At 38.3% G+C, this 27482-nt stretch overlaps 1 protein-coding gene across 3 annotated transcripts in view; it reads left to right on the top strand.

Moving 5' to 3' along the window:
* The window catches only part of aplf (aprataxin and PNKP like factor), a 91988-nt gene extending 69020 nt beyond the window's left edge, over nt 1–22968 (top strand). Inside the window, exons 7-11 of one of the 3 annotated variants that reach the window (XM_059025459.1) lie at nt 2958–3340; nt 4860–4985; nt 19716–19762; nt 20312–20353; nt 22410–22968. In XM_059025459.1, the coding sequence (XP_058881442.1) occupies nt 2958–3340; nt 4860–4985; nt 19716–19762; nt 20312–20353; nt 22410–22612 (801 nt within the window). In that variant the 3' untranslated portion in view covers nt 22613–22968. Of the gene's footprint in view, nt 1–2957; nt 3341–4859; nt 4986–12103; nt 12479–19715; nt 19763–20311; nt 20354–22409 lie in introns of those variants that run through there. The other 2 variants (XM_059025460.1, XM_059025462.1) reach the window with 2 other exon arrangements.
* Nucleotides 22969–27482: the final 4514 nt, after the last annotated feature.

Here is a 27482-nt window from a genome sequence, read left to right as displayed (position 1 = left end):
CCACAACAACGGTCATGAATCCACAAGGCGCTATCTTAGTGACTCAGGAGGTGTCAGCCCTGTTACAATAACAGGCCATCTGCATCGGGGGTTGCTCCAGGTACTTCCTGGTGCCGAAATGGGACGGCAGCCTCAGGCCGATCCTCATCCTCGGACATCTCAACCTGTTCCTGAGGCGACGGAAATTCAAGATGCTGACAACGCAACTGCTGTTGTAAACAGTGAGGCCAGGCAACTTCATGTCTATTTCCATATCCCTATAAGGCCTGGCCACAGGAAGTACTTGCGGTTTGCTTTTCAGGGAACCTCTTACAAGTTCTGAGTCCTGCCATTTGACCTCTCCCTGGCGCCTCATAGGTTTTCCATGTGCATGGACGCTATACTGGACCCTTTGAGTCTCAAAGGCTCAGAGTTCTTAATTATCTAGACGACTGGCTAATATGTGCCGAGTCACCCACACAGGCAGTGTTATGCATGGAGCTGGTCACATATACAGAAGTATATCCCAATCGGTAATGGATAACATTTTTATTTCAGGGAACCAAGGTTATATATAACATTTATGTCAGTTCAGCAACATTCTATATATTTTTTTGTTTTTAAAAGGCATCTGTGAACACATAGGGGCAGCAGTGTGGAGTAGTGGTTAGGGCTCTGGTCTCTTGACCAGAGGGTTGTGGGTTCAATCCCCAGTAGGGGACACTGCTGCTGTACCCTTGAGCAAGGTACTTTACCTAGATTGCTCCAGTAAAAACCCAACTGTATAAATGGGGAATTGTATGTTTAAAAAAACAAAAATGTAATTGTATGTAAAAATAATGTGATATCTTGTAACAATTGTAAGTCACCCTGGATAAGTGCGTCTGCTAAGAAATAAATAATAATAATAATAATACTGATAATGCTTATAAGGTTGGAATAGAGTTCATGATGTGGAGCTCTACTATAGACAGGCACTAATCTAAAAAATCTTTAGAATCATGCTATCACAATATTGTGTCTTTGGGCAGTTGTTGTCTCGATTTAAGTCGCTCGATGAGGAATCTGGGTGTTACTTTTGATCCAGAATTGCGCTTTGGTGCGCATGTTCGATCTGTCTGCAAAAATTTATTGTTTCATCTTAGAAATATTGCTCATTTTCGTCCATACTTGGACACAGCTGCAGCAGAATCCGTAATCCATGTTTTTGTTACATCAAAGTTGAATTAATGCAATGCTCTTTTTGCCGGGCTTCCAAAAACTACTATAGCCAAGCTTCAATTGATTCAAAACTCTGCGGCTAGAATCTTGACACGTACTAGGATGTGACATCACATAACCCCCGTTCTGTTAGGCCTCCATTGGCTCCCTGTAACTCAAAGAATACAGTACAGGGTAATTCTACTTACTTGAAAGGCTTTGCATGGCCTGGCACCTTCCTATTTGTCTGAACTTATACAGCGTTATGTCCCAAATCGAGCACTGCGCTCTGTTCATGCCTACTTACTTTGTGTACCTTTTTTCCAGACAGATACTTTTGGTGCACACTCCTTTCGATGTCTCGCTCCTAAACTTTGGAACTCTCTTCCCAGAGACATCAGGAGTGTTCCCACAATCTCTTTGTTTAAAATTAGACTGAAGACTTTTCTGTTCGACCAGGCTTATAGTAGATATTTTCTTGTTTTTAAGTAGATTTTGTGAAGCGCCTTGAGACATTTTATTATGTATATGGGGCGCTGTAGAAAAAATATATGATTGATTGATAAAAAAAATTCAGATGAAGCTCAGTTTCGTGGTAAAGATTGATGATATGTTGCCATTTTTTGTATTGGCCAGCACAGTCAGCACTGAAGTAATCAGTCTTCCTAAAGTGGGGTAGTTTTTACTTCAGTTTGAGGAGGAGTTTTGAGAGAAAAAGAGATGTAAAAAAGGGATTATGGTCAGTACTAAAAACCTAGAACAAAGGTTCAAGTAAGCATTGACCATTAAGAACACACAATGCCTACATAGATTTATCCTCATTTCCCAGACCCAGCTTCAAGCCTCTTCCTCTATTGCTTTAGAATATTATGAGATGGGTTAAATGAACCCAAAGGTGATGAAGAAGAAATTCTATCATATAGGGGGAGGCTTTGTAGAATCATACATCTAAACAGGTACATATTGGATTGGAATGATTGAAAACTAAAACAATAGAAAATTTGATATCAAACTCATGCACCCAGGGGGAAATAGTATGACTGTCCAGAGAAGGATGACAAATGCTTGATACCACTCGAGAACATGCTATGCTGAGTTTAGTGTCCAAGTCCCACTTCTTCCTCCACATGAGGCTGGAGGGATCAAGATCTCAAAAAGGCTGAGAGACTGGGGAGCCAGTGAAAGCAGCATAACTGGTGTGACTTTTCATATTCAGATTTCTTTGAAATTGAACTTTGTATAGGACCAGAGCCATTGACCTGTCCATTATTTTTGGAGTTTCACTCCAAGATCAAAGCTCAAAAAACGTTAAGGGGTAATTGTAGATTTTTGTTTTACACAAACTCGTGCAATTTCCAATAAAATAACATCTAACACAAGTCTGAAGCCCAAATAGTTTTTGAGTAGGTTGAATAAAGGGCGTGGAATTGCCCATCAACTAAAATTTGACCCCTTGACCTGATCATGTTGATCCCCAAAGTCTAAATGTGTTTGTTTTTGGCCTGGAACAACCCCAAGCACTCAGTTTGGTGTAAATCGGAGGTAAGAGTTTTACCTGGTCAGGGATTTGTCATGGAATGATCCTGCAAGTTTGTTGCCAAATGTTGGCAACTGTGGAAGTGTACTTATGTGTGCCTGGCCTCTTTCCAGGGCCATATTGAAAAGGCCTTCTTATTAATTATAACTAAGTTTTAATTTATAAAAAGCCTGTATTTTAATTATGCGATTACTACGCAAACCCAGTTCTAGTTTAATAAATTGAATATTCATGTATGCAGGCTGCCTCTTCTTCAGCTGCTACCAATAAGGAGGAGACAGCAGATGAGGAACAGCTTGGTGCTTCAGTGCACAAGGCCATCTGGAAGCTCAGTGATGATGAGTCAGGAGACAGCCCTACGATCCAGGCCAAGCCGCCTGCTGAATTTAATGACTGGGAAATGAGTGGTAATGAGGAGGAGGAAGCCCCTTCCCAGAGACGAAAGACACAGCAGGACAGCCCTGTGCAATCAGAAACTTCCTGCAGGGAGACAGAGAAACTCAATGAAAGGCAGAGTCCAGAGACCAAAGCCTCGGGTTCGTCCGGGAGCAAAGACACAACACAGGCTAATGCAGGAAAAAGCCAGAAAAGAAACCCATGTATGTACGGCAAGGGCTGCTACAGGTAAACAGAATGTTTAACTTTTTCATTCATAAATATGTAGGAGCAAAGACATTTTACACGTATGCTAAATAAGAGGGAGAAGGTTATGCAAGGGAATTCACTAAAGACACCCCAAAACTCCTAACAGAATCTTGAGATTAACCTTTTGTATTTTAGGCTCAAGACTACCAACTACAGCCAACAAAAAAAACTAGTTTACTAGTTAGTTAGCTTTCCATTTTTATGGTTTCACTTCTGAGCTTTTTTTTATATATATATAATGCAGTTTATAGTTTCTTTCACTAGTCTTTTAAACAAGTGCTAACCAATGTAAGGAAGATATGTACACTGATTTTAAAGCATTTAGTACTCCTTTAACTTAAGTTATACAACAAATGGCCACTGCTCTTCCATGGTTTTCTATGAAATAATGGAATAGCTAACAGATTACACCAATTAATGACATGAAAAAAAAAATGCTGATTAAATTCTTCACACAGATGCTCAAGCCCTGCGCTCAAAAAGTTAACTCTTTCAGTTGACTACAATGCTTATTTTATTGACTTGGGAGTTCCATTATTACTTTGTAACACACCGCAGCACTGCCATTAGCCATTAAACTCAGTGCAACCAGGTAACAACATATTGCAAATGTGCAAAGAATCAAAAGTTCAAATGGTTTCAGTATGAGCAAGCAAATTAAAGGATTGCAATGCACTTACAGCATAAAAATGCTTTGAAATAATTTATCATTAAACTTTTACTGAGAAAATATACTTCTGAGTTCACAAAGATCATATGCAATCTAACTGAAAAAATAGCAATTAAACTGAAGAACAGAGCTGAACAGTATGTATTATTTAAAGAGGATGTTGCTTTAAAATACCATCAAACCATAAACTATGACTACCATTCATCCCTTTGAGCACACATAGTGCTTCCTACCAAGAGATCTTTCATGTATATTGTAAGCTTATTTCCTTATTCTTATCCAGAGATCTGCATTATTATATCTGGGGTGAGAGTAGGTGAAATTAGGAAATGTAAGTTTTGTTTAACGCTTTAAAAAATATTTTCAAGTTGGTTCAAATTAACTGACTTCCAAAAGGAAAAGTAGATACAAAAAAAAAATCCCAGTTATTGATTTGTAAAGGTTTAACGTGTTCCTGACACAAATTGAAGGTTATTTTATACATAGCAGACTTCTGTTGATTTGGTTAAAATTCAGTTCAAATTGCATATCAAAACTTAGTTGGCCCTCGTTTAATTATTCTATCCCAGACCATATTAGGTTTTTTGATTCTACAATCAGGTGTCTCCGATATTTCAGTTTTTTATTTTTCTTAAAAATATTTCCCAACATAAAACCAATGTCACCTTACAGTAGTTGTTTCAGTTTCAGTGTTTTAAAATAAAATATCAAACATAACGAAATTTCAGTGTACCATTTGTAATTCAGTACTATGAGAGAATTGGTCAGGGGTCTGAATACTTTTGCAAGGCACTGTATATATATAATTTTTTTTTTTTTTTTTTGTAGAAAAAACCCTATGCATTTTCAAGAATTCAGTCATCCTGGTGACTCTGATTATCAAGAAGATAAGGCGAGTGATGAGGATGAGAGTGATAACAGGCCAGAATGTCCATACGGGACTGATTGTTACAGGTGAGGAACAAACACTGCATTATTACTGTACTCTTTCCAGGCTGAAAAGCTGTGGGCTGCCCATTAGAGATGTGTTGCACTTAGAAGATGGGACATTATTATTATTTCACATATCTGTTACTTCAAAGCTGCAAAATGAAGTTGCCGCAGATGTTTCCTGTTTTTACAGTATTTTCTTTTCAACGAGTGGTTGTAAAACTATGAAAGGTTTATATGCTGGTTTGGAATCCTAACATTAACACTATCATCCTATTATGTGTGTCATAGATGTATAATACTTATTTATTTTTAACAAGTCATAGAAGCATTAAGGCTGGTACTTGCAAAGCATGATGACTTTCTGACATGTTATTTACTTTGACAACAGTTGTTATAAACAGGTACAGATTTTCACAAAAGCAATTACATTAGTGCATCATAACATTTAGAAATTACATTCCCTTTCAGTTGAAACAGGTTTCAAATCCTAATTTTTAGGCCATGTATGCTTAATTACTATAAAGCAATACTTAATTAAAAATGAAGTTATCTATGATTACACTAATAATAATTATTTATTGGGCCGACCCTAACTCCTAGTTCTGTGTTGAGTTTGAGGGTTTCTTTCTCTCACTTTGTTGAGCATAGACACTGAACTGTGAAAAGGTAAAACTTTTACAACTGTTAATTCATGGAACAGGAGCATAGGCTGCGCGAAGTAAGAACCTCTGGAATTTAAATAGGAGATAAGTGCTTGTGACTTTAAAAAGAGGTGAAACAGAACTGATCGGCCTCCAAGGCTGGGAAGCAACCGTTACTCCAAGGGGAGATGAAGAGTCTCCCTGGCTTACAAGGGTTGCCTCTGCTGAGGGAGGTTGGCACGGCCAAACTTTGTGAGCTTCATTTCCCTCGCAGGGAGACAGGAACGCTGAAAAAAGAGAAGGAAATAAACAGGCAGAGAGGGAGACTGGCACAGATGAAAGCTAATATTTAGGAGAGTACAGGGAGGTGAGTCCAAACCGATCAGCATCCAAGGCTGGGAAGCAACTGTTACTTTCCCCAAGGGAAACCTAGAGGGGAGAAAACAGGAAAATGAAGGAGAGAAGATAGATTTGGCCAGGGGTCCCCTCTGGCTTGCGGGGAACCTTCCTGACTGAGGACGAGGACAGCACGACTGGATCTCTAAGATTGGGAAGTGAGCTTCACTTGCCCCCAGAGGGAGACTGTTGCAGAGGTGGAGCAGTGTAGTGGAAAGGAAAGGAAGATGGTGGAAAATGAAAAAGCAAGACAGAGAATAAGGGGGTAACCCAAGGTTTAAATAGGGAAACTGATTGATATTTTCAACAGGAGATAATGGGGGAGGAGCCCTAGCTCCTGCCCCCTAAACCACACTAAAAGGTTACAATAAATGGTATTTAAAAGACTAGTTTCTTCTTTCAACTACACACAGACATCATCAAGTCTAGAGCAGTAATGAATCATTTTAATTGCATAAACTGACTGCATCATGGTGAGTGAGATGGAAGTACAGAAAACTGCAGCAAGCTAATTTTCATTTGAATTAATTGTAAATTGTAATACATTGTTTAATGTTCTGTGAGGGAAAAAAAATCATGTGGCATTATTTTCACCATTAAAAACATTAGGCTTGTATAAATAATATGATTCAAAGTTTTTACAGAAAAAAAGCTATCTTTTATTTCATGCACTAAATACATTACTTATTGTACTCCAGCATATTTCTAACTCCTTAACATGTTCAGTGCTTTTGGTTAGATGTCTGTTAATCCTAATGTACCAATAATTTAGATTCTTCATTAGAAAGATTAAACCTATTATAGAAATACTCTTTCTTACAAAACAAGCACTTACAGTATGTTCCCTTTCAAGTACGGAATGTATTCCATTACACAATGGGTTAACCTGTTATACCTGATTCAGCTGAAGACTTCTACCAAAGCTGCGTCTTATGCCCGCTACATCAGCACACCTATCTTGCCCTCACAGGAGACAAAACTGTGTGCAACACGGCGCTCTGAGCCATTCTCTATTTCAGCCTTTTCAGCTACACAGAGACTGATTCAGCATTCAAGAGTGGAAATTCTCTATCTTTGACCAGAAGCAGTCAGATAAGCGTGTCTTATTTTATTTCTGCTTGTTTTTTCCTTAATTCCAGCTGGAGTTTTATTAGTCTTGTTTTTAACAAGCATATTGTGAATTTAAACTATGTTTTAAATATTTTTTTCTGGTTGAAACTGTTATATTTGTGTTTATTTTTTATTCCAGGTGCTGTGCGCGCTGCTTACTGCTTAAGCAGTCACAGCAGTCTGGGCTCATACTTGCTTGCAAGCCAGGGCTCTGGACAGGCACTGTGTTTAGCCTTCAGGCTGCACAGACTAAGTTGCGGTCTGTAGTCCAACAGTTAGAGAGCTTTGCTCTTTTGCCCATGCCACAATAGCAGGCAGCTTCGGCACCGCTTTGTGTTGGTTTGTCAGTGGTAGAGAGCTGTAAGCAGGTGCTCAGATTCTTGCATTGCATCCCTGTGTTGCTGCCTTGGATACGTGCAGTTTGCTTAGGCCCTGCCAGTACCGTACCGAAAACGCATTGTGCACCGTACCGCAGCGTGCACCGTACCGCAGTGTGCACCGTACCACAATGGCAGAACCTGCTCCCTCAACCTCCTCTCAGAGGGATATGTCGTCCCCCCGTCCCCCCCCCCCAAGGCGTAAGAAGGCTAGCAGCCACCATTCCCCGAGCGACCCGGCCATTAAGACCAGATGGATCGCATGTGTGAAGCCATCTCAGCCCAGCCAGATGTTGAAGGCACTGCACTGCTTCACTCCCTGCTTGCACTCCCCCTGTTGCAGCACATAACCCTTGCTGCTTCAGGAATGAGCCACTAGTGCCTCCCGTTCTCCGCAGAGCTCACGGCTTTATTGAAGTGCCTTGGCCTGAAGTGCTCCATTTTTAACAGGCCCTCAGCTCCCTCTAGAAGGACCTCGATGCCCCCTGTTCACCCAGATTTTCTGTATGAGGTCCATTCAACTTGGGGACACCCTACGACTGCCCCGGCCATCCCCAGGGCTGCTGACCTTCTATGTCGGTAGTGTGGTAGTACGCCTCCGGCTCAGGCTGGGGCACCTGTTAGAATGGACGAGGAACGCAGGAAGTGTGTGGCAGCCCCCTTGGGTAGGGACACACATAAACATCCTGGAGCTGCAGGCAGTTTTTCTGGCCTTGCAGATGGACAACACAACCGTGGTGGCTTACATCAACCACCAGGGTGGCCTGTGCTCACCCCGTCTCCATCGGGTAGCCCACAAAATCTTACTGTAGGCTCACAAACACCTTCTCTCCCTGGGAGTGATACATCTGCCATGAGCAGAAAACCACGCTGCAGACCTCCTATCAAGGGGTCCCATGCGGCTCAGTGGAAGTTCCACCCAGAGGTGATGGGCCTGATTTGGGACAGGTACGGGAGAGCAGAGGTCGATCTCTCTGGAATCCTCTCATTGTCCCCTCTGGTTCTCCATTCTGGGGAACGGGAGACAACTGGGAGTCGATGCCCTTGCACACGAGTGGCCGAGGACTCTCCTGTATGCCTTTCCACCGGTAGGATTGCTTCCGTTGTGCCTGGAAAAAATCAGGCAGGAACGATCCAGGGTGCTTTTAGTGGCCCCATACTGGCCCAGGAGAATGTGGTTCTCCACGTTGGTGCAGCTATTGCGCCACCAGCCTTGGCAATTGCCCATGAGCCGCGACCTGCTCAGCCAGGCGCAGGGGACGTTGTGGCACCCCAACCCATCAAGCCTACATCTCTGGGTCTGGCCCCTAAGTGGCTCCTGTTCAGCCATAGGCTTGTCGAAGAGAGTCATATCAATTCTCCAGAATGCGAGAGCTGCTTCAACACGCTCTCAGTATGGATACAAGTGGGGCGTGTTCCAGACTTGGTGTTTGGCACGTCAGGTTGATCCCACGACATGTCTCTTGCCAGTCATTCTGCAGTTTTTGCAGGACCTCTTTGAATAGGGTAAGTCCCCCTCAACTTTAAGCTTGCCATGTTAAAGTTGACTCTGTGTCCCCAGAGGCTCATTTTCTGGCTGGCCAGTTCCTGAAAGGGGCGTGGAGGCTTCGGCCTCCTTTGAAGGACAAAGTTCCTTAGTGGTGGTTAAATGTGGTGCTGCGTGCACTCACAAAACCACCATTTGAACCTCTGCATTCTACAGAGCTTAAATACCTGTCTCCAAAGGCCGTGTTTTTACTTGCCATCACCTCTGCTAGATGCATGAGTGAGATGCAGGCATTTTCAGTGGCATAAGCTTGTTTGTTTTTTACGGAGTCTAGGACTAACATGCTCTGCACAAATCCAGCCTATGTGCCCAAATACCTATCGACCTTCCATGTCAATCAGTCGTTGGAATTGGAAGCCTTTCATCCTCCACCATTCCAGTCAGACGAGGAGCGTCGGCTCCATACGCTTTGTTCGGTTTGTTCGGTTAGGGCATTAGCATATTACGTTGACAGGACAAAAAGTTGGCGGCAATCCAAGCAACTGTTTATATGCTTTGGAGCTAAGAACCGAGGTCAAGCCCTGTGTAACAGGGGAGATCTGTGCTGACTGTCTGGCGCATGCGTGGTACTGCAGGAAGGGGGCAGCAGCCTCGTAGATATGCCTGTCAGTCATGGCAGTGACACAGAGAAGTGGGGAAGAGGGTGTGTTGGCTTTCCCTCTCTCTGAGTGGCTGAGAGTTATAGGGATTGCTGACCCTATAAGAGAACGCTCTGTTGTTCCTTCAACCTGCCCCTCTAAGACGAAATGAGCCAGCTGGCGGAAGCAGTGCGTTTGTTATTTAAATCTATGTGAATGGCACATAACAAGATCCATACAGCTGAGTTTGCCTGAAATATATGACGTGCTTAACACGGTATAAACAATGCATTTGTTATTGAAATCAAAGGGAATGGCAAACAGTATTTGTCCGATATTTACGGCTGCCCGAACTAACCCTGTACGGTGGTGGCGACTGTGCGTGTGTGTGATTAATTGACAGCCCTAATATATATATATATATATATATATATATATATATATATATATATATATATATATATTTATATTAGGGCTGTCAATTAATCACAGTTAACTTCTGTGTCTTGAGCCTTTCAGCACACCGTACTTCAATCCCGGCCGCGGCAACATTGGATTGAGTGTCTTTTAAGTGCAGTTATTGTTTAAATAGAAAGTCAGTCACTGAGCCGCGTAATGGAGCACAGCACTAAAAATGAATGGGAGATTTTTTTTCTTTTTTTTTTTTTTTTGGTTAATGTTCTGACAGCTCACTGGACAGAAAGACGCTTACTTGTTTACTGCCAAAGTGAGTTCCAGTATTACACACAGCATCACACATGAGTATATCTAGTCTGCTGCGTGCTGAACACGCCTTCACTTCTCAAAATACACTAGCAGCACTTCTGCTACAGACAATAACAATACAACAACAAATTAAACCCACCAGTTTCGACAGACATTCAGGATCACTGCAAACCATTTTATCCACAATTTTTCATTGAAAAATAGATATTCTATTTATTTGGTTTTCTGATATCCTGCATGCTGATGATCAAGCTTGAATTGAACCGCACGTTTTATTGTGTTGGTTACATTTGTAATTTCTAAATTATTGCCCCTAGTAAATTTTGGTGACGGTCTCAATAGGTACATTTCCTGATTTAAATAAATACATTTTAAAAGTTAACTTACAGTTAAGGATAATAATAATAATAATAATAATAATAATAATAAAACAAATTTAAATTAGGTGGATGTAGCAATTGTATCAATTTAATATGCGATTAAAAACCAAGATTAACGAAGATTAACTTCTTTAATCATGAGATTAATCACAATTTTTTAAATTGCTTGACAGCCTAATTTTATATATATATATATATATATATATATATATATATATATATATATATATATATGATAATAAGAATCAGTAGTTGGAAATCCTGGCCTGTGATTGGTTAAAACCTCATCATAGGAGCAAAAATAGATTGAACTATTGCCCTCACATCCTTACACCACTGGGTAATAGTCTATGATTGGTTCACATCACTGTTAGTCCTGGCCCATTTCAAAGGAACACCTTTGTCCCCGGCACTCCTCATAACAACAGAAAATGGCTGAACACCGATTCTGTGAAAATTAACTACAAAACATACTACAAAAGAAAGATGCTCCAAACACTAAAATCGAGAACCAGTGTCGGTAAGTCAGGCCCCTTGCCCCGTACTCCTAGACACCCTGCTGTGGTGTCTGGACCTCCTGTTACTGGGCCTAGATCCCAGGTTGATGTGCCACTAGGCACAGTTGTTCGCCTGGTCTCCTACTGTGCTCCCCCTGAAACCCCAGATGGCACTGCTCTGTCGGCAGACGTCACTGGTGTTCCCCTTGCCTCCTGCTTTGTTCCCCCTGGTGGGTTAGACATTGCTGTGACCTGCTGTTGCAACCTCCCAGTCACCCCTTTTGGATCCCCTGTCGTCATTTCCCGGTCCCTTCCCGGAGGCGCCAGAATGTGGACTGACCCGCCCTCCAACCCACCCACAAGAAGACTTGTGGGGAAAGGGTTGGGTTTCAAAGGGGTTGGGGAAGGGGTTGGGTTTCAAAGGGGTTGGGGAAGGGGTTGGGTTTCAAAGGGGGGTGCTGGATTTTAGATGAATATTCTTAGAGAGAATAAAAGGGTTAGGCATAGGATGATTGCTATCATTACCAATAAGTCCATATGTGGAAAAAGTAAAGAGCTATCTGAAGACCTTAGCCAGAAAATTATTTATTGTCATAAAGCTGGAGAAGGATACAAGAAGATTTCCAAGCATTTGAGTATCCCAATTTCAACTATTTCTGTTATCAAGACATACAAGACTCATGGGACTGTCACAACCCTCCCTCGGTCTGGAAGAAAGAAGGTTCTTTCACCAAGAACAAGTAGAAGAATCGTGAGGAAGGTTAATAACAATCTGAGATTGACTGCCAAAGATATTCAAAGTGAATTGGCTGCAAGTGGGACTGGGCTTTCCATTTCAACCATAGGTCGAGTATTGCATGGTGAAGGTCTCAATAGTCGCAGGCCAAGGAAAAATCCACTCTTTGAAAACGTCACAAGGACAATCACTTAAAGTTTGCAAAACAGCATTTGAATGATGAATAAGAGTTCTGGTCAAAGGTTTTGTGGAGCGATGAAACAAAATTCAAGCTATTTGGTCACGCTGAAACTCGTTACGTTTGGAGAAAGTCTGGTGATGCGTAGAAAGAAAAGAACACCATACCTACTGTCAAGCATGGAGGTGGTAATATCCTTCAGTGGGGTTACTTTTCCTCTAATGGCACAGGAAATGTAGTTCCAATACATGGTAAAATGGATTCCATAGCATACCATCTGAAACCCTCTGCTACAAAACTTGGTTTAAAGCATAAATGGACGTTCCAACACAACAATAATAATAATAATAATAATAATAATAATAATAATAATAATAATAATAATAATAATAATTCCACAACCTGGAAATGTGTTAATGATTAGCAAAATGTATTATTCATTTTAATATAAGGCCTGTCAGAGAGATGGCCCCCACTAGCAATACTCTGTCGACAAAGACATATCACAGAGAACAAACAAAAAATTCCACTGCAGAGGAAGACCTGTTGACATTAACTTTGATTGCATCTATCTGGAAGGAATAAATATTATGTTTAATCGTGAATCTTGATATACCTATTTTAGATAGTGAAAAATACCAATTTTGTAAACCGTGAAAGAATACACAGCCATAACTGTATGTCACTACAAGAGTGATAGACAGTTTGCATAGAGGAATGCCGGATGGAATGTGCTTGTACTGCGAGGGCGGGACTTCTGGTGGCTGGTTTCTGCATTGTGCTGGAGGGGGAGAGAAAATGGCGCTGATTAAGTGGATTGAAAACGGCAGAGCTGAGAGTCTGAATGAGTTGTCCCAATACCATACTAACATAAAGACACATACAGTATCTATGACTACATGTACATGTCCTGAAACAGTTAATCAAAAAATGTATTTCTGTTTACGGCTTAGCAAGCAGCTTGTGAAGGAGCCCATTTATTATTCTTGCTTGCAATATCAGGCTGCTGGGTCACGTCATCAGCACGGGAGCACATAGTAAATAGAGAAAATCATCAGCACAGGAGAAAAACAACAGCAGGGGAGGGCTCTGCAGCAGTACATAGAGAAAATCAACAGCAGGGGAGGGCTCTGCAGCAGTACATAGAGAAAATCAACAGCAGGGGAGGGCTCTGTGGCAGTACATAGTACATAGAGAAAATCATCAGCACTGGAGGGTGCTGCGGCAGTACATAGTACATAGAGAAAATCAACAGCTGGGGAGTGCGCCGCGGCAGTACATAGAAACAGAATCTTGTCATTGGGCCAGTCTCTAAAGAACGCAGTTACCATTCGAGAATTTGATTATGAAGAGCAAGAAAAGTGTTGCGGGTGAGTAGCCATTTTATATCTAAATAGATCATCATATTGAAATGATTAAGTCGGAGTCTGCAGAGCTGTGTAGTGATACAGGAACGAAAACAGACAGCCCATTCGGGAATTCAGATTCAGCATGCGAGAATTCGGAGCGAGAAAGCTTTGTCCAGCAGTGTCAAGAGTAGAGTAGTCAGCAGTGTTTGTCAGCTGTGCAGGGACACACAAACGAAAAACGCAAGACAGAGAACAAGGGCATGACTTGGGGTTTAAATAGGGAGATTGGCAGAGATTATTGTCAGGATAGAACGGGGGGAGGAGCCCTAGCTCCAGGCCCCTAAATCACACTCCCAACTACAATAATAATAATAATAATAATAATAATAATAATAATAATAATAATAATAATAATAATATTGTTTTTGTTTGTTTACTGTACAAATATTAACTTAAAACACTCAAGAAAAGTCAAGTGCTTGAACTAGTAAAAACTTCATAAAATATGCAAACATTTTGACGTCTTCAGTATAAGCATAAGTGATTAGTGTGCATGTGCAGTGATTATACTGATATTAGCGCTGTCCAAGAACAGCTAACAGAAACAACAGTATGAGGAATCGGAATGCAAGCCAAAACAATAGCAGCAATGAACTGCACTGAATGGAAGTGACACAATTAAGGTAATGGTTGAGTAAGAGTGGAGTTGCTGGCAGGCTACAGGGTGACCGTACAAATTCACGCTGGTAGCCGCATTTGAGAAACGCTGGGCTGGATATCCACCAGTATACAGTATGCACTTGGCTTATTGATTTGTTAATTTTAAACCAACTTTATCTCTTGGACTGACTTCCTTGAAGAGATTTCCGCCTTTAGTTACTTTGGTTGCCCTTTTATTTATTCATTACTTTTTATTCATTACTATTTATATCCGTATTTATTTTGAAAAATATCCCGGAAAGACATGTTGTTTAATCTAGAAATGTTTCCATTTTAAAAATGAAAAGGTTATGTTGCTACGTGACCATGATCTACCAAGGTTATAAAATCTAATTTCTTACCTCTTTTTAGGTTCACCTTTTTTTCTTATAATGATCTTTTGCTTCTTCACTTGCTTTCTTAAGTTAATTCTAAATATACAAATATTTCAACCACAAGGTAAACGGCAGCATCCTAGCATCCTGGAGATCATAGAGTTTGAAGTATTACCACAATATTTCGCTAATGCGCTCATCAATGCTTATAACTTTGTATACAAAAAACACCCTTGCATACAGTCAGTAGAACAAAAATAAGTGCAGGGAACTGTTACACGCATTACCACCCCGTTTAAAAAATTAAAAAATAAATATCTGTTTTATATATTTTTAAATGCAGATTACTCCTCCCACTCAATATTGTTTTGCTATATACCAAAAATATATAAAAATAAATAATGTGAGCAGCTTTTCTGTAAAACAAGTTTGTTTGCTGTTTTGAAACCGAGTATTATTACTATATTTTCAGAGTTGAAAAATTTGCTAAAACTTTATGTGCAGGCACATTTTAAACAAATATAAAACAGCCACATAACTTAAATAGTTCAGTAAAGCATCTTTAAAAATAGATAGTTTTGTAAAAAGCACATTTATAAATAAATAGTTGACAGCTGGTTTCATAGACCCCTATTAGCACTAATCTTGGACTAATTACAAAATAGTATGGAAACTTGTATCTTAAAATGGCAGTAATTTTAATAAAAGTAGTATAAAAAAAAAGGTTCATGCACATATGTAAAAAGGTAAAGAAGAGTTTGTGGGTCCCCTTTAAATGGGCCCTCTACTGCTTCCTCCTAATTGTAAAGTCTGTTTGCTACTGTTTACTATTTAAAAAACTTAAGTGCTGCCAATTGTGAAAATATACACGCAGTAAAAAATCTAGTCCATGGTCAAGTAAATCTATAATTTTCAGTTTGATAAATTAGAGAAAGTAAATAGAATTTTAATTCTTGATGGGAAGATGTGAATGCAAACTGATGGCATTAAAGAACTCTGTTTATGGCTCAATAGTTTATTTCTGTTTTTTAAATGTTGTTGTCAGTTTCTTCCAAGGTGTGTATTTTTTTAAACCCTCTTCTGCAGACTATATTCTTTTTTTTAAATTAAAATTTAAACTAATCTTTCAGGACACCATACCATGTCAGCATGTACACCAGAAATTAATACATTTTTTTCAACACAACAAATGGGGGGACATCATGGAATACAAAGCTAAAATACAATGTGCCAAAAAACGAACCGGAAAACTTGTACAAAATGGTACCATTTTGATGTGAATTGATGTGATTGTTTTGTGCATGCCAGATATAGCCAACCAATCCTTTAAATTTAATATATAAGATTGCTGAAAGTGTTTTTTATTCTGATAAGTTTGTTGGAGATCGTCAATGGACTGCAATCTTCAAGTCTCGCCATAAATCTGATTGGATTCAAGTCAGGACTTTGACTGGGCCACTCAAAAACATTAATTCTCTTCTTGTTCAACCACTCCAGTGTGGCTTTGGCTTTGTGCTTCGGGTCATTGTCCTGCTGAAATGTGAATTTCCTCCCTAGTTTCAGAGTCTTGGCTGACTCAATCAGGTTTTCCTCACTTTTGCACCATCCATTCTCTCCTCTATCCTGATAAGCTTCCCAGTCCCTGCTGAAGATAAGCATTCCCATAACATGATGCTGCCACCACCATGCTTGACAGCTGGAATGGTGTTGACTGATGTGCAGTGTTGGGCTTGCGCCAGACGTAACACTTAGAATTTAGACTGAAAAGTTCAATTTTTGTCTCGTCTGACCACAAAACCTTTTTCCACATGTCTGCGTCTACATGCTTTTTCGCAAACTGCATACGTGCTTTAAGATGAGGCTTTTTGAGTAATGGCTTCTTTCTTGCCACCTGCCCATACAGGAAAGCTTTGTGTAGGGACCGGCTTATTGTTGATGTGTGAACACTGTTGGACATATTCCCTGAATATGATAATACTTGAACGTGTATTAATGATATAACTGGACTAATTAATGAAACTGCTGTGTCTTAAGAAAAAGGTCCCCTTGGTTCCTCGCAGACATACTGAACTATGTGACCTACTGATTAGAGGACTGGGGCCTTAACTGGATTAGGCTGAGCGGACAGTTGAATTATGTACAGGTAATTCACACATGCAACAACAATAGTTTTGACCCAAGGAAGACATTAACTAGTGATGTCCCAGTGGAAAAGGACATTAAAACATCGAAGGACTGTGAGTTTAAAAAAAAGGCAAGATACACAAATTATCTCATGAAAGTGGCTATTTAGCAGAGTGAGAAAGACTATAAATATCCAAGTAAAGCTGAACATTTTGCGCTCCACATCGAATGCTAAACAAGGTGCTGTCACTCTGCTAAGCAAAGCTGCAACTCCTGGACTCTGCCTAAAAACAGAATCAAGACGGGACTCAACGACAACAAGCCACGAGACTGAGGCCCAGCTGAAGGACAGCCGTAAAACTTAGAGACTGTTATCAAACAAACCAGTCTGGGTCTGCTGTACACCTACAACCACAGTATCCAAAAGAAACTGCCCTGCTACCTGCGTAGCTAAAAGATTCAACAAAGAGGACAGAGCGGACAGGTGCTATTGTGGATCCTATACTGAGGACTGAAGACTTTGTTGCAGCTGTTTGTTGATTCTATCGAGTATTGAAAGCTTTGTTGCCGAGTTTGATCCAATGTAAGACTTTGTTGCGGAGAGGAGAGTTTTTGTACTGGACACTTCAACAGATTGAGTTTCCAAAATAACGGACCAAAAGTCTAAGCTTCCAGGAAACGTTGAGTATAATTCCAGTTGCATTTTCCTTTCATGGAACTAAATTAATTAATTGTAACACATTCACATATAATTGAACTGTTAATTATTTAGTTTGCACACTTTGTGCGTCAGATAACTTTTAGTGAAACTTTTTGAAATAACTGTAAGTAATCTACCTCATATTGCTGTATGAAGAATTTCTTTAAAAGTAAACTTGCCATATACTTAATCTATATACCATTAATAAGCTTAATGTGATGTATTCTAAGATTGTCTACATTATCTCAGATTTACTCTGTGTTTGCAAGTGGGCGTGTGTGTGTGTGTGAGCGAGTGACTAGCTACGTCACAGCCTGCTTGCTGTTGAAGCTGGTGCGGGGGTGTGAGGAGACAGGCGGTGTCATATTTAAATTACCTGCTAGTCCAGTTAAGTCAGTGAGAGTTTTTGAGTTGTGTTTTGTGCTTAGAGACTAAGACATTTACTTTCTGACTTTTCTGATTTCTGTTTATTATTTGTGTACTTAATAAAATACTATTATTGATTAAGTATTCCTTGTGTCTTTGCGTGAATGTGTGTTCATAGTAAATCCTCGATCTTTGTAACACGTCAATTAAATATTATTAATTAAATATTATTAAGAAGAGATAAACATTAAATTATCAATTATTGAATTGTTCCAACAACACTGACTCTCATCTCAGACATAGAACTTTGCAAATCTCTCAAGGTCATTGTTGGCTTCAGAGTGACATCCCAAACAAGTTTCTTGCTTGCCCGGCTGACCTGAGCTGGGCAGTGTCTGGGTGGTATGATGCATCTTCCACTTCTTAATGATGGATTTCACTGTGCTGAGAGGGATAATCATCACCTTTGAAATTTTCTTGTACCCTTCTGCTTTGTTCCTCTCTACCCCTTTATCCCTGACTTGTTTCGAAAGCTCCTTGGTCTTCATGGTTGCTTTGTTGGATCACTATGTGAGTTGCAGATTGAATACCCGAGGGAACTTATCTACAAGTTAAACCACTTTGAGTACACACAGGCTGAAACCATTTCACTAATTTTGTTACCTTTCAAAGAAATCATTTGCACCTGAGCTGATTTAGGGCTGCAGTAGCAAAGGGGTTGAATAATTCTGCAACTGATATTAATCTGTTTTTCTCTGTAAATCTTACTTATTTATATTGTATATGCATTTTTAACTTCATTAATGAGGAGTAATTTGTGTAGATTCTACATGTAAAGTCTAATTTGAAATTGTAGAGTACGCTCAGGTGCCAACAAAAGGTGAAAACTTTGCTGGGGGGTGAATACTTCTGCAAACCACTATATATATATATATATATATATATATATATATATATATATATATATATATATATATATATATAAACAACAAAAACACCACTGTTAAAATATTATTTTTTTGGTAGCCAAAAGTGGTGATTAAATAATACAACTGGCTAGTTACACAACAAAAGCATTATTACAATTTTATTGTATTCTGATGCTTGCTGTCCTTGTTGACAGACCTTTCAGAACTTGTCTAATTCTGTTTAATTTACAACACACATTCATGACTTGAGGTAATTTATAATATGCAGGTTATATTCTAGCTATATTTATCTTTTTAGAAGTTGTGTTCGCTTACACATATGCAGTCTTTCTAAAGACCTACTCTGATGATAAATGTTGTCTAAAAACAATTATATGTTCTAAGTAAAAATAATGTGCTTGCATTTTACATTTGAGCTCATGCAATTGCTGCTGTGAAGATTTGTTTCTAAAATTCTGATTCTACAGTGCTCCCTCGCTGTAAAGGCCACGATACACTATGCAGTTTCGGTGCAATGCAGCACGTGATTGCATGGTTATCACATCATTATTGCACTGTGCAATCGGGCTCGTTCGGATTGCATCCTATCGCAAGCTGTCGAGCTGGGGCTCTATTTTCATGCAATCGGAAGCGATCGCCCTGGACAAATATCCAATCAGTGAGCAAGGAGGAGTCACATGACAACATCTACGCTGACGGGAAAGAACATGAACTTGACAGGAGAGAGCCGGAGAAGCAATTTCCCGCTCTGCTCCTGTACTTCTAGTCATACACATTAAACTGTGGTAAACTGGTAAAAGTTTTAAACGTTTTCCATGAACGTACAAGCTTACAAGCACCTGGTCAATTTAAACATTTTAATAAAAATAATGGAAGGGGATAAAACTAATGGAATAAAACTACAAAGTAATCAATCAATGTAAGTAGCTAACCAAGAAATGTTTGAAAATTATCCAACCGAGTTATTTGTGGGGTTTAATAAAGTGTATACGTGGTGAGTGTTTAACATTTTAAACATAAAACTTAAACCCCCACAAATAGATAATAACATTTTTTTTTTTTTTTTTTTTGAAATTCTTCACAGGAAAAATCCACAACACAGGGAGGAGTACAAGCACACTTTGCCTCCAGGTACATTATTTATTTTATTTATTAGTCAATATAAGCACTTAAAGAGTAATTATTTTGGGAATGCCCCAGAATTGTACCCATCTTAAAACGTGTTTACCCTGTGTCCTTGAAATACAGGAAAATAAAAATCTATGGATATCACCAAATAATTACATGATTTGTAAAACAACTACCTCATATTTAAGTTTTATTAATTAGTCATTTAACAGATGCATGTACCCAAAGCGACTTACAAGGGGTGAACTATGCATCAACAACTGCTGCTGCAGTCCCTTACAATAGGACCTCAGTTTTACGTCTCATCCAGAGGTATGGTTTTCTAATGCAGTCAGTACAGTATGTTGCATGGAACCAAGTTAAAACCATGGGTCAAGTACACAAACAAAATGTACTTCAATGTTTTTCATATTACAATAAATGATGACTTCCAACAGATGATTCCATGTAGGATTCCCATTATGTATGTATTTAAACTATGTTTCTGTTTGTTCTTTACATTTCAATTATACAGTAACATGAACCTGTTATTTTCATACTTTTGTCTTTTAGAGACTGGCGAGCGTAGATCAAAGCGGAAGCATGACCTAAAAGGTAGAAAGGGTACTTTTGAAGTCGCCTGCATATGTTTTCTGTTCTTTATTAACTGAACCAAAAGTGAACCATGCCATTTTAATGTACTTGCACATGGGGGAAGTGATCTGTGGTCAGTATGAATAATAATATCTTAACCATTAGCACAATCTCCTTAAAAATATTTCAATATTTCAATAAATGTGAGTAATACAGTGCATTAAAGTAATGTTCAGTGGAATTTTTATGTTGTCCTATAAAGCTAAAAAATAAGCATTCAGCAAAGATGGTACATTTTATTTTCCCATTAGCACAGTCCAAACAGCTTTTGCTCACAGCTCCAGCTCAGTATAATGCTATGAGAACCACAATCACTCCAAGTAGCTTTGAGTTTGAAGTCCCAATGCTCCATATTCTTCTGTTGGTTCTGTTAGTGTTTGGGATATAAAACAGGGTAGAGCAACTATATGTGTGTCTACAGAGCTTTTAAGTAAATGAAAGAAATCTTGTAGACACATGTGGACCATATAGAGGGCATTACCATATGGTGATTGACTGTAACTTGGGAAAGTAAGAGCTTTTTATTGAGAATAGCAAGCGGTAAGCAAGGCTATTTTAATTATTTAAATTTGATGTATTTACCTATTCTATATTTTGTTTTTAAATCATTTTATTTATTTTTTTTTTACTTTTTTCTATCTGAATGTTCCACTAAAATATATTTTAAGTGCCTGCTAATGAAGAAACATACAATAAAGTATTTTTTTAGCAATGAGTAGATTGAACCTGGGATACTGTGAGTATTATGCTTATAATGCTGCTTAAACCAATTATGGAGAACTCGCATGGTATTAGGATGAAAATGATTAATTGAACTGCCAGTCACTTAGTAATTGTATTGGATACCTTTGGCCCAAGACTATCTCTGTGAAACACCTGTTGCTGCCTCATAATGCTATTCAGTCTTCTGCTTGTCAAGACAAAGAGGCAGTATGTGAGCTCTCAAAGCCAACTCAAATGCTTTGTGTATTTGGTTACAATTGAGTGGCTTAAATGATAGGCATATATAATATTGTGTCCAAGTATAAAACCCCTCAAGCAACATAACCCTACTGAATCTGAATCTTTTTTACAATCACAACCTTAAGTGTGAAATATATTCAAACAAATAAATAAATATAGTATATTAAAGCCGTGATGTGCGACTTTGGCCCTATTAAGAAAGCTAATTTAGAAAAGTGTGTTTAACTCATTCCTTCAAAACACTCAATCACAATTCTAGGAACTAGCGGAAACAGTGTTCAAAGCGATGGGAAATACAGGAAGATTTATTGTCTAGTGAAGTGCATTGTTTGTTTTGATCCGTTTCAAACACAAGTGGTGTATTCATTAGTGTGCCAGTATAGATACACTGTGGGCATGTGCATTCGCTGTCATCCAAACCTCAAAGTGAAGCTAGTTAAACGTTGGCTAGTATGTTCTGGAAAAGGTTAAGGATTGAGATTAGATACTGGCATAAATAAAGAAGCTGATTGTTTTTTTAAATCTTAAATATTCATCATTTTAATATAATTGTACCATAAATGCTTTAACTGTTTCCTTATGTCATAGTTTATCCAGAAGTGTTTCTCCTATGTTTTTGAGGAAGTTTTCCATGCTGGAGGGTATTTCAGCTTCAATGTTAATTGCACCAGTTTTCATTATTCTACCTTCTACAAATGTAATTTTGTGTTTGCCACATGCACTCAGTTTAAATATTTGTTTCTACAGCAGTGCTCGGGGCAAGTAGTATAATGTGATTCCAGGGACTCTGCATGCTAAGATTTCTACATGGAACTTGAATTTGATCCTTTTTTTTGTACAGTTACTATAAGCCACACATATATATATATATATATATATATATATATATATATATATATATATATATATATATATATATATATATATATATATATATATACACTGTATATATATATATACTCCCTCTCAATACAGAAGTATATAACCATTTTGTGAAGAAACTCAAATTGGTTAGCGAAGAGGATATCATTTATAATCCTTTATCTTTGTCTAGGTAAGAGTGTTTTGGCTGATGACAGTGATGAGGATGGACAATCCAATGAGTATGACCTGGAGGACAGTTTCATAAATGATGAAGAGGATTTTGATCACACTGATGAAGATTCCGACTATGAACCGGAGTCTGATGATAGCGCCAAGGAAGACATTACAGAGTTAAAGAAGGAAGCAAAGCAATTTGTCAACAGAAGAAAATAAATTCCTTTTTTTAATGTTTGAATTATTAATATTAGAAAGGCGCTTGATTCAGCCATCTACTAACAATGTTGTTTTTTTAAAGTTCTGTCACTATCAATGCCCATTGGTTTAAATATGTATTTTTGATTTACACTAATGTTTGTTTTTGTGTGTTAGGGTAATGTCTGGTTTTATGTTTCTGACAGACCTAAACTGCTGCAAAAAAGTTTGATTGTATATTTTAAGCGTTAGAATTTTTTAATTCTGAGATCTGAAGTTGTAGGTTTGAAAGTATGTATGCAACATTACTTTAGTGTAATCTTTTTTTTCTAAAGAGTTCTGCTTAAATAAAATATATAATTTTATACGTCAAATAATGGTTTTCAATTTTCTATTGTTCGAATATTTTAACAAAATAGGTTTACAATTATAGCTAAAATTAAACAGAATTCCAAAGTGTCTGAATTTAATGTGGTTATAGCTAAATAACTAATTCCATAAATCTTACCTACAGTACAATGCATTTACATTCATTATATACAGTAATAGATACAAAAATAGATCTGGTAAAGAAAGCTAACAGTTTGATTGCCTTACTTTAAGTAACCTGTTTAATTTCCAAGGTCACTGAATAAGTGAAGACAATTTCACTCTCCAGGTGAAATGACATAGGATACCTTTCAGATATGTAATTGTTAACACATTTTTTTTTTTTTTTCAATCAGAATTAATCAAGGACCATGTCTACCCCTGTACGAAATGGCACACCCACATGACCGCTTCTAGTGTGTCATCAAAACCACATGTACATCTGCCATTTTGGAAGATTTATGGAATTATTGTGTCCGCTAAAACCACTTTAAAAGGCTTGTAGCCATGTTCAAAAGATGATATCCTAAAAAATAGAAGAACGGTTGCAAGCTTGCAGAAGTTACATTCATTTTGTAGGACGTCTGGGGCTTAACTTACTTCTCAATTTAGAGAACCTTTTCTTGTTACGGCCCCTAAGGTAAATTGTTCACATATAGTGGATTAGTAAGTATTTGTAGAAGAGATTTGAGTGAATCGGTGTACTATAAATTCAGCTTTGTTGATTATAGATTATGACAGCCAATTTACCAAGTATATGTGTGACAGGGTAGCGTCACAGCCCAAGATGTTACCGGCAGGAAAGAGACCCAGAGACAGAAAGCTGCAGTTTTAAAGTGCTGTTGCACATTTTATTAAACAAATAAACAAACAAACAAAAAGGCACAAGTGCCAAAATAAAAGGTACAAACTCCTCCAACAAACAAAGACTATACTGGCTCTTTTTATACATGTGGCCACTGCCCAATTATCATAAATTACCTAATTGGGGAATGGCCACACCTGAGATTGCTGGCAGGGACAAATTGAACCCCATCCCTGCCAACCTTACACTATTTACAGCAGCAGGGCGTCTGCTCTGCCACAATATGATTTCATGTGTTTTTTTTCTGTTTTGTTAAACATTTAGTTTTAAAAAGAAATGTCTTCATACACCCGCTTATTATCATTTCTTTACAGCTGACAAGCCCTAATGCTGACACAGGGAGAGGATGTTCAAAAGGGATCAGCAATAATTCTAATGCAGTGTGATATTGACAGACTGAATTGACTGTGTACTTGTTCTGCTTTCACTGCAGCTTCAAAGACAGTATTTTAAACTGACATTTTTTAAATGGCCCATATTGTAACCATTTCAACAATTGACAGCTCTATTGAGGACATCTGGAGCACTCTTGTTATGTCACTGTAATGTTATATTGCCATATGCGTATACATATTAATATATAATTAGGAAGATCATCACAGTTCATTGAGATATCCCTGTATTGATATTAATTTAAATAGTTAAAGATAAAGTACCCTTTGCTTTGATGAATATGCATTGGTGGTTCAAATCTGCTATATAACAACAAAAAAATATGCAACTTAAAAGAAAACCTATTGTTGTCTTTTGTATTCTTTTTTTTGAACTTTAAAACTTGATAATATTCCACTGTGTTGAAGGACAACCCTCTGGCCTGGGCACCCCCTTGGGAAGTCACAAGATCCTTCTGCTTTCAAATAAATGTTGCACATGTTGCAGCTTATTTCAGTCTAGTAGATCATATAACATGGAATACATTGCAGACTCTAATTGTACTTGCAATCTGCATTTGTGGGGGGCAGTCAGTGCAGAAAACAATGCATTTAATTTACAATTGAGCCTTTCACATATATGCAGGACGTTTCTTGTGAATAGGATGATAACTTCAAAATCGAAATTTAGACAATTCACAGTATTCAGAACTTGAGTGACTTCTTGGTGTAATTTTGTAAGTTATATGGTAACATTCAAATTCAATTTCAACAGGGGTAAGCATGAGTTTTTATGTAAGTGCTTAGAAAATGTTAACAGTAAGTGCCCTGTTTTGACCCAAGTGCAAAAGCAATGGCAGCGGCTAATTTTCATTTATTCAGTACAAAACTAGCCAGAAACTACTTAGAACATTTAATTGCTCCTTCCTACAACTAAGCAGTCTAGCTTTAAACCATTACTACAGTTGCATTCATCTCTGATAATTTGCCTGTGCACTTGCTTAAAAAAAAGGGCCTTATTCACATTTTCTGTAACGCAGGGGTGTCTTTGAGGCACCTTTATGTCTGAAAGTGCAAAAGAGCTAGCGCTTTAAACCCCATCTCATCTCGCCAACAGAGGTTCCAATTTAACACAACACTATCCGTTACACATAGTAAGGAAATAACAAAGTTATAAAGCAGATATGTAATTACCTGATTCTGCTGAGTTAATGCCTTCGTTTGAACGATTGCCCCACCCCAACTTTTAGCTGAAAGTCAAATTTTCACCATTAATTTCAGGTTTTTAATAACCATGCGCAAATAATGCCTGAGGGGAAATATCGGGTCTCACGTGAATAGAAAAAACTGACTAGAAGTAGTTGATCTGTGCATTAAATGATTCAGGGTTAAGGTCTTCACACACCAGATGCGATGCGATTTGTCTGGTGATAAAATGGTATTTTCGCTGCAACAATATATTTCACACCAGTGGCGATGTCAGGGCAAATTTTGTCACCCTCCCCACAATCAAAATATATTAATGAATCGAACAATGGTGGGGCTTTTTAAGGAAACAAAATGCAGAATACTGGATGGATTTCTTTGCAATGCTGAAAGACATGGGGTGTTTCACTGGTGATTTCCTTGATAAGGCCCTTATTCAGTTCTACTTTATGGACCTCATACAGATAAGATATGGTCATTTAAAAAGGCAATTTATTACAATTAACATTTGCCAGATGTGGTATGGGGGCCTATGTCCTTTTGTAAAACACTAGAAGTGACATTCTAAATAAAATTATGCAGAAGTGGGGTGAGGGGGTAGATTATATGGTTGAATCTATCTATCGTGTTTTCCTCCAAATAACCGAGCAATCAACCACCGTGTTTCCCAGCCACCTCTGCAAATAATCTAAATACATGTATTTTTTCTGGATTTGAAAGTGAAAGTAACTCATTTTGTGGACCAAACAATAAAGTAAATGTCTGAAGCTGTGACGATCTAGAGCATCTAGATGAAACTGCTTTTTTATTAATGCAATTGTCCTTCAAACAAAACAAGGTGAATATAACGTCAGTGTGTTTAATTCACACAACATGTATTTGACTGATGTGGTGGCTCATATATCATCACTTATACTCATTAAAGTTGAGAATGATTTGACTTCATGTAAAGTCACAGAACAAAGTGTTGGCAACCTTCATTTCATTTTAATGTTATTCACTGATTCATTTAGTTAAATAAATATTAAAGTTTATTAATCTATACTTATCTATCAATGCTATCTTTACAGAGTTTATGAGAGAACTAGTGAAGATTCCAATAGATTATCTATGTAGTTGCAGACATACGTATTGGCACACCTGTCTTAAGTCAAATAATGTTCCTGCAATCTTTAGCAGTACTCACTATAAAGTTTTCAAATGAAGGGTGTCAATACTTGGTTCTGCGGCTGTACACTCTAAGAAAAAATAGTTTCATTAAGAACCTTTTAGGGTTCCTGGGGTTGATACTGTGGGTTGAAGAACCTTTTTGATGGGGTCCCCTGAAGAACCTTATAATAAAGGTTACTTTCGGAACCTGTGGGTTCGTTTTAGAATGTACATAATATATCGAGCATAAAGTACAAGCTACTGTACATTAAAAAAGACTTTACTGGCATGACAAAATTAAAATTAATCAGATTGTAAAAAGCCACCAAGGAGTTCCGTGACTTCACAAAGGTCTTGGCTGTATGCCGAGTGCTGAGGTGGCTTTTTACAATCTGAATTATGACCAGTAGCTTGTATTTTATTTTGTATAATACCAGTACTAAAAAAGAAACACACACAAATAAAATTAAACTAAACTTTTCTTTACTAAAAGTCATAAATCAAAAAACTACTTTTTTTAAAATAATAATTAGTCGCTGTCAGAATCAACTATAATTTGTCTTGTTTTTTTCTTTTGGCTAACAACAGAGCATTCATAAAATTTCATGCTGACTTTAGAGTTCTTAATAATACAGTTATGCCCAAAAAATGCTCTGGAGGCTGTAACTTAGTGTTTCTTGTGAATGGCTTTGAGGTATTGCTGCAGCACAGACTATGCCGTTGTCGGACCTATAGTGCTGGAGTGCAACACAGATCTTAATGGCTCCACTGCAGGTGACCTATCAGCCACAGGGGTCGCTGGTGTGTGGTGAACCGTGGATTGCCCTGCCGACCTAAGCCCTCCCTACCCGGGCGGTGCTCGGCCAATTGTGTGCCGCCCACTGGGACATAGCCTGGATTTGAACCTGCAATCTCCAGGCTATAGGGCGCA

The sequence above is a fragment of the Acipenser ruthenus genome, chromosome 6 (assembly GCF_902713425.1).
Source record: "Acipenser ruthenus chromosome 6, fAciRut3.2 maternal haplotype, whole genome shotgun sequence".
NCBI classification, from domain to species: Eukaryota; Metazoa; Chordata; class Actinopteri; order Acipenseriformes; family Acipenseridae; genus Acipenser; species Acipenser ruthenus.
The sequence above is the reverse complement of the archived record's forward strand: the minus strand, read 5'-3'. Positions and strand labels throughout refer to the sequence as shown.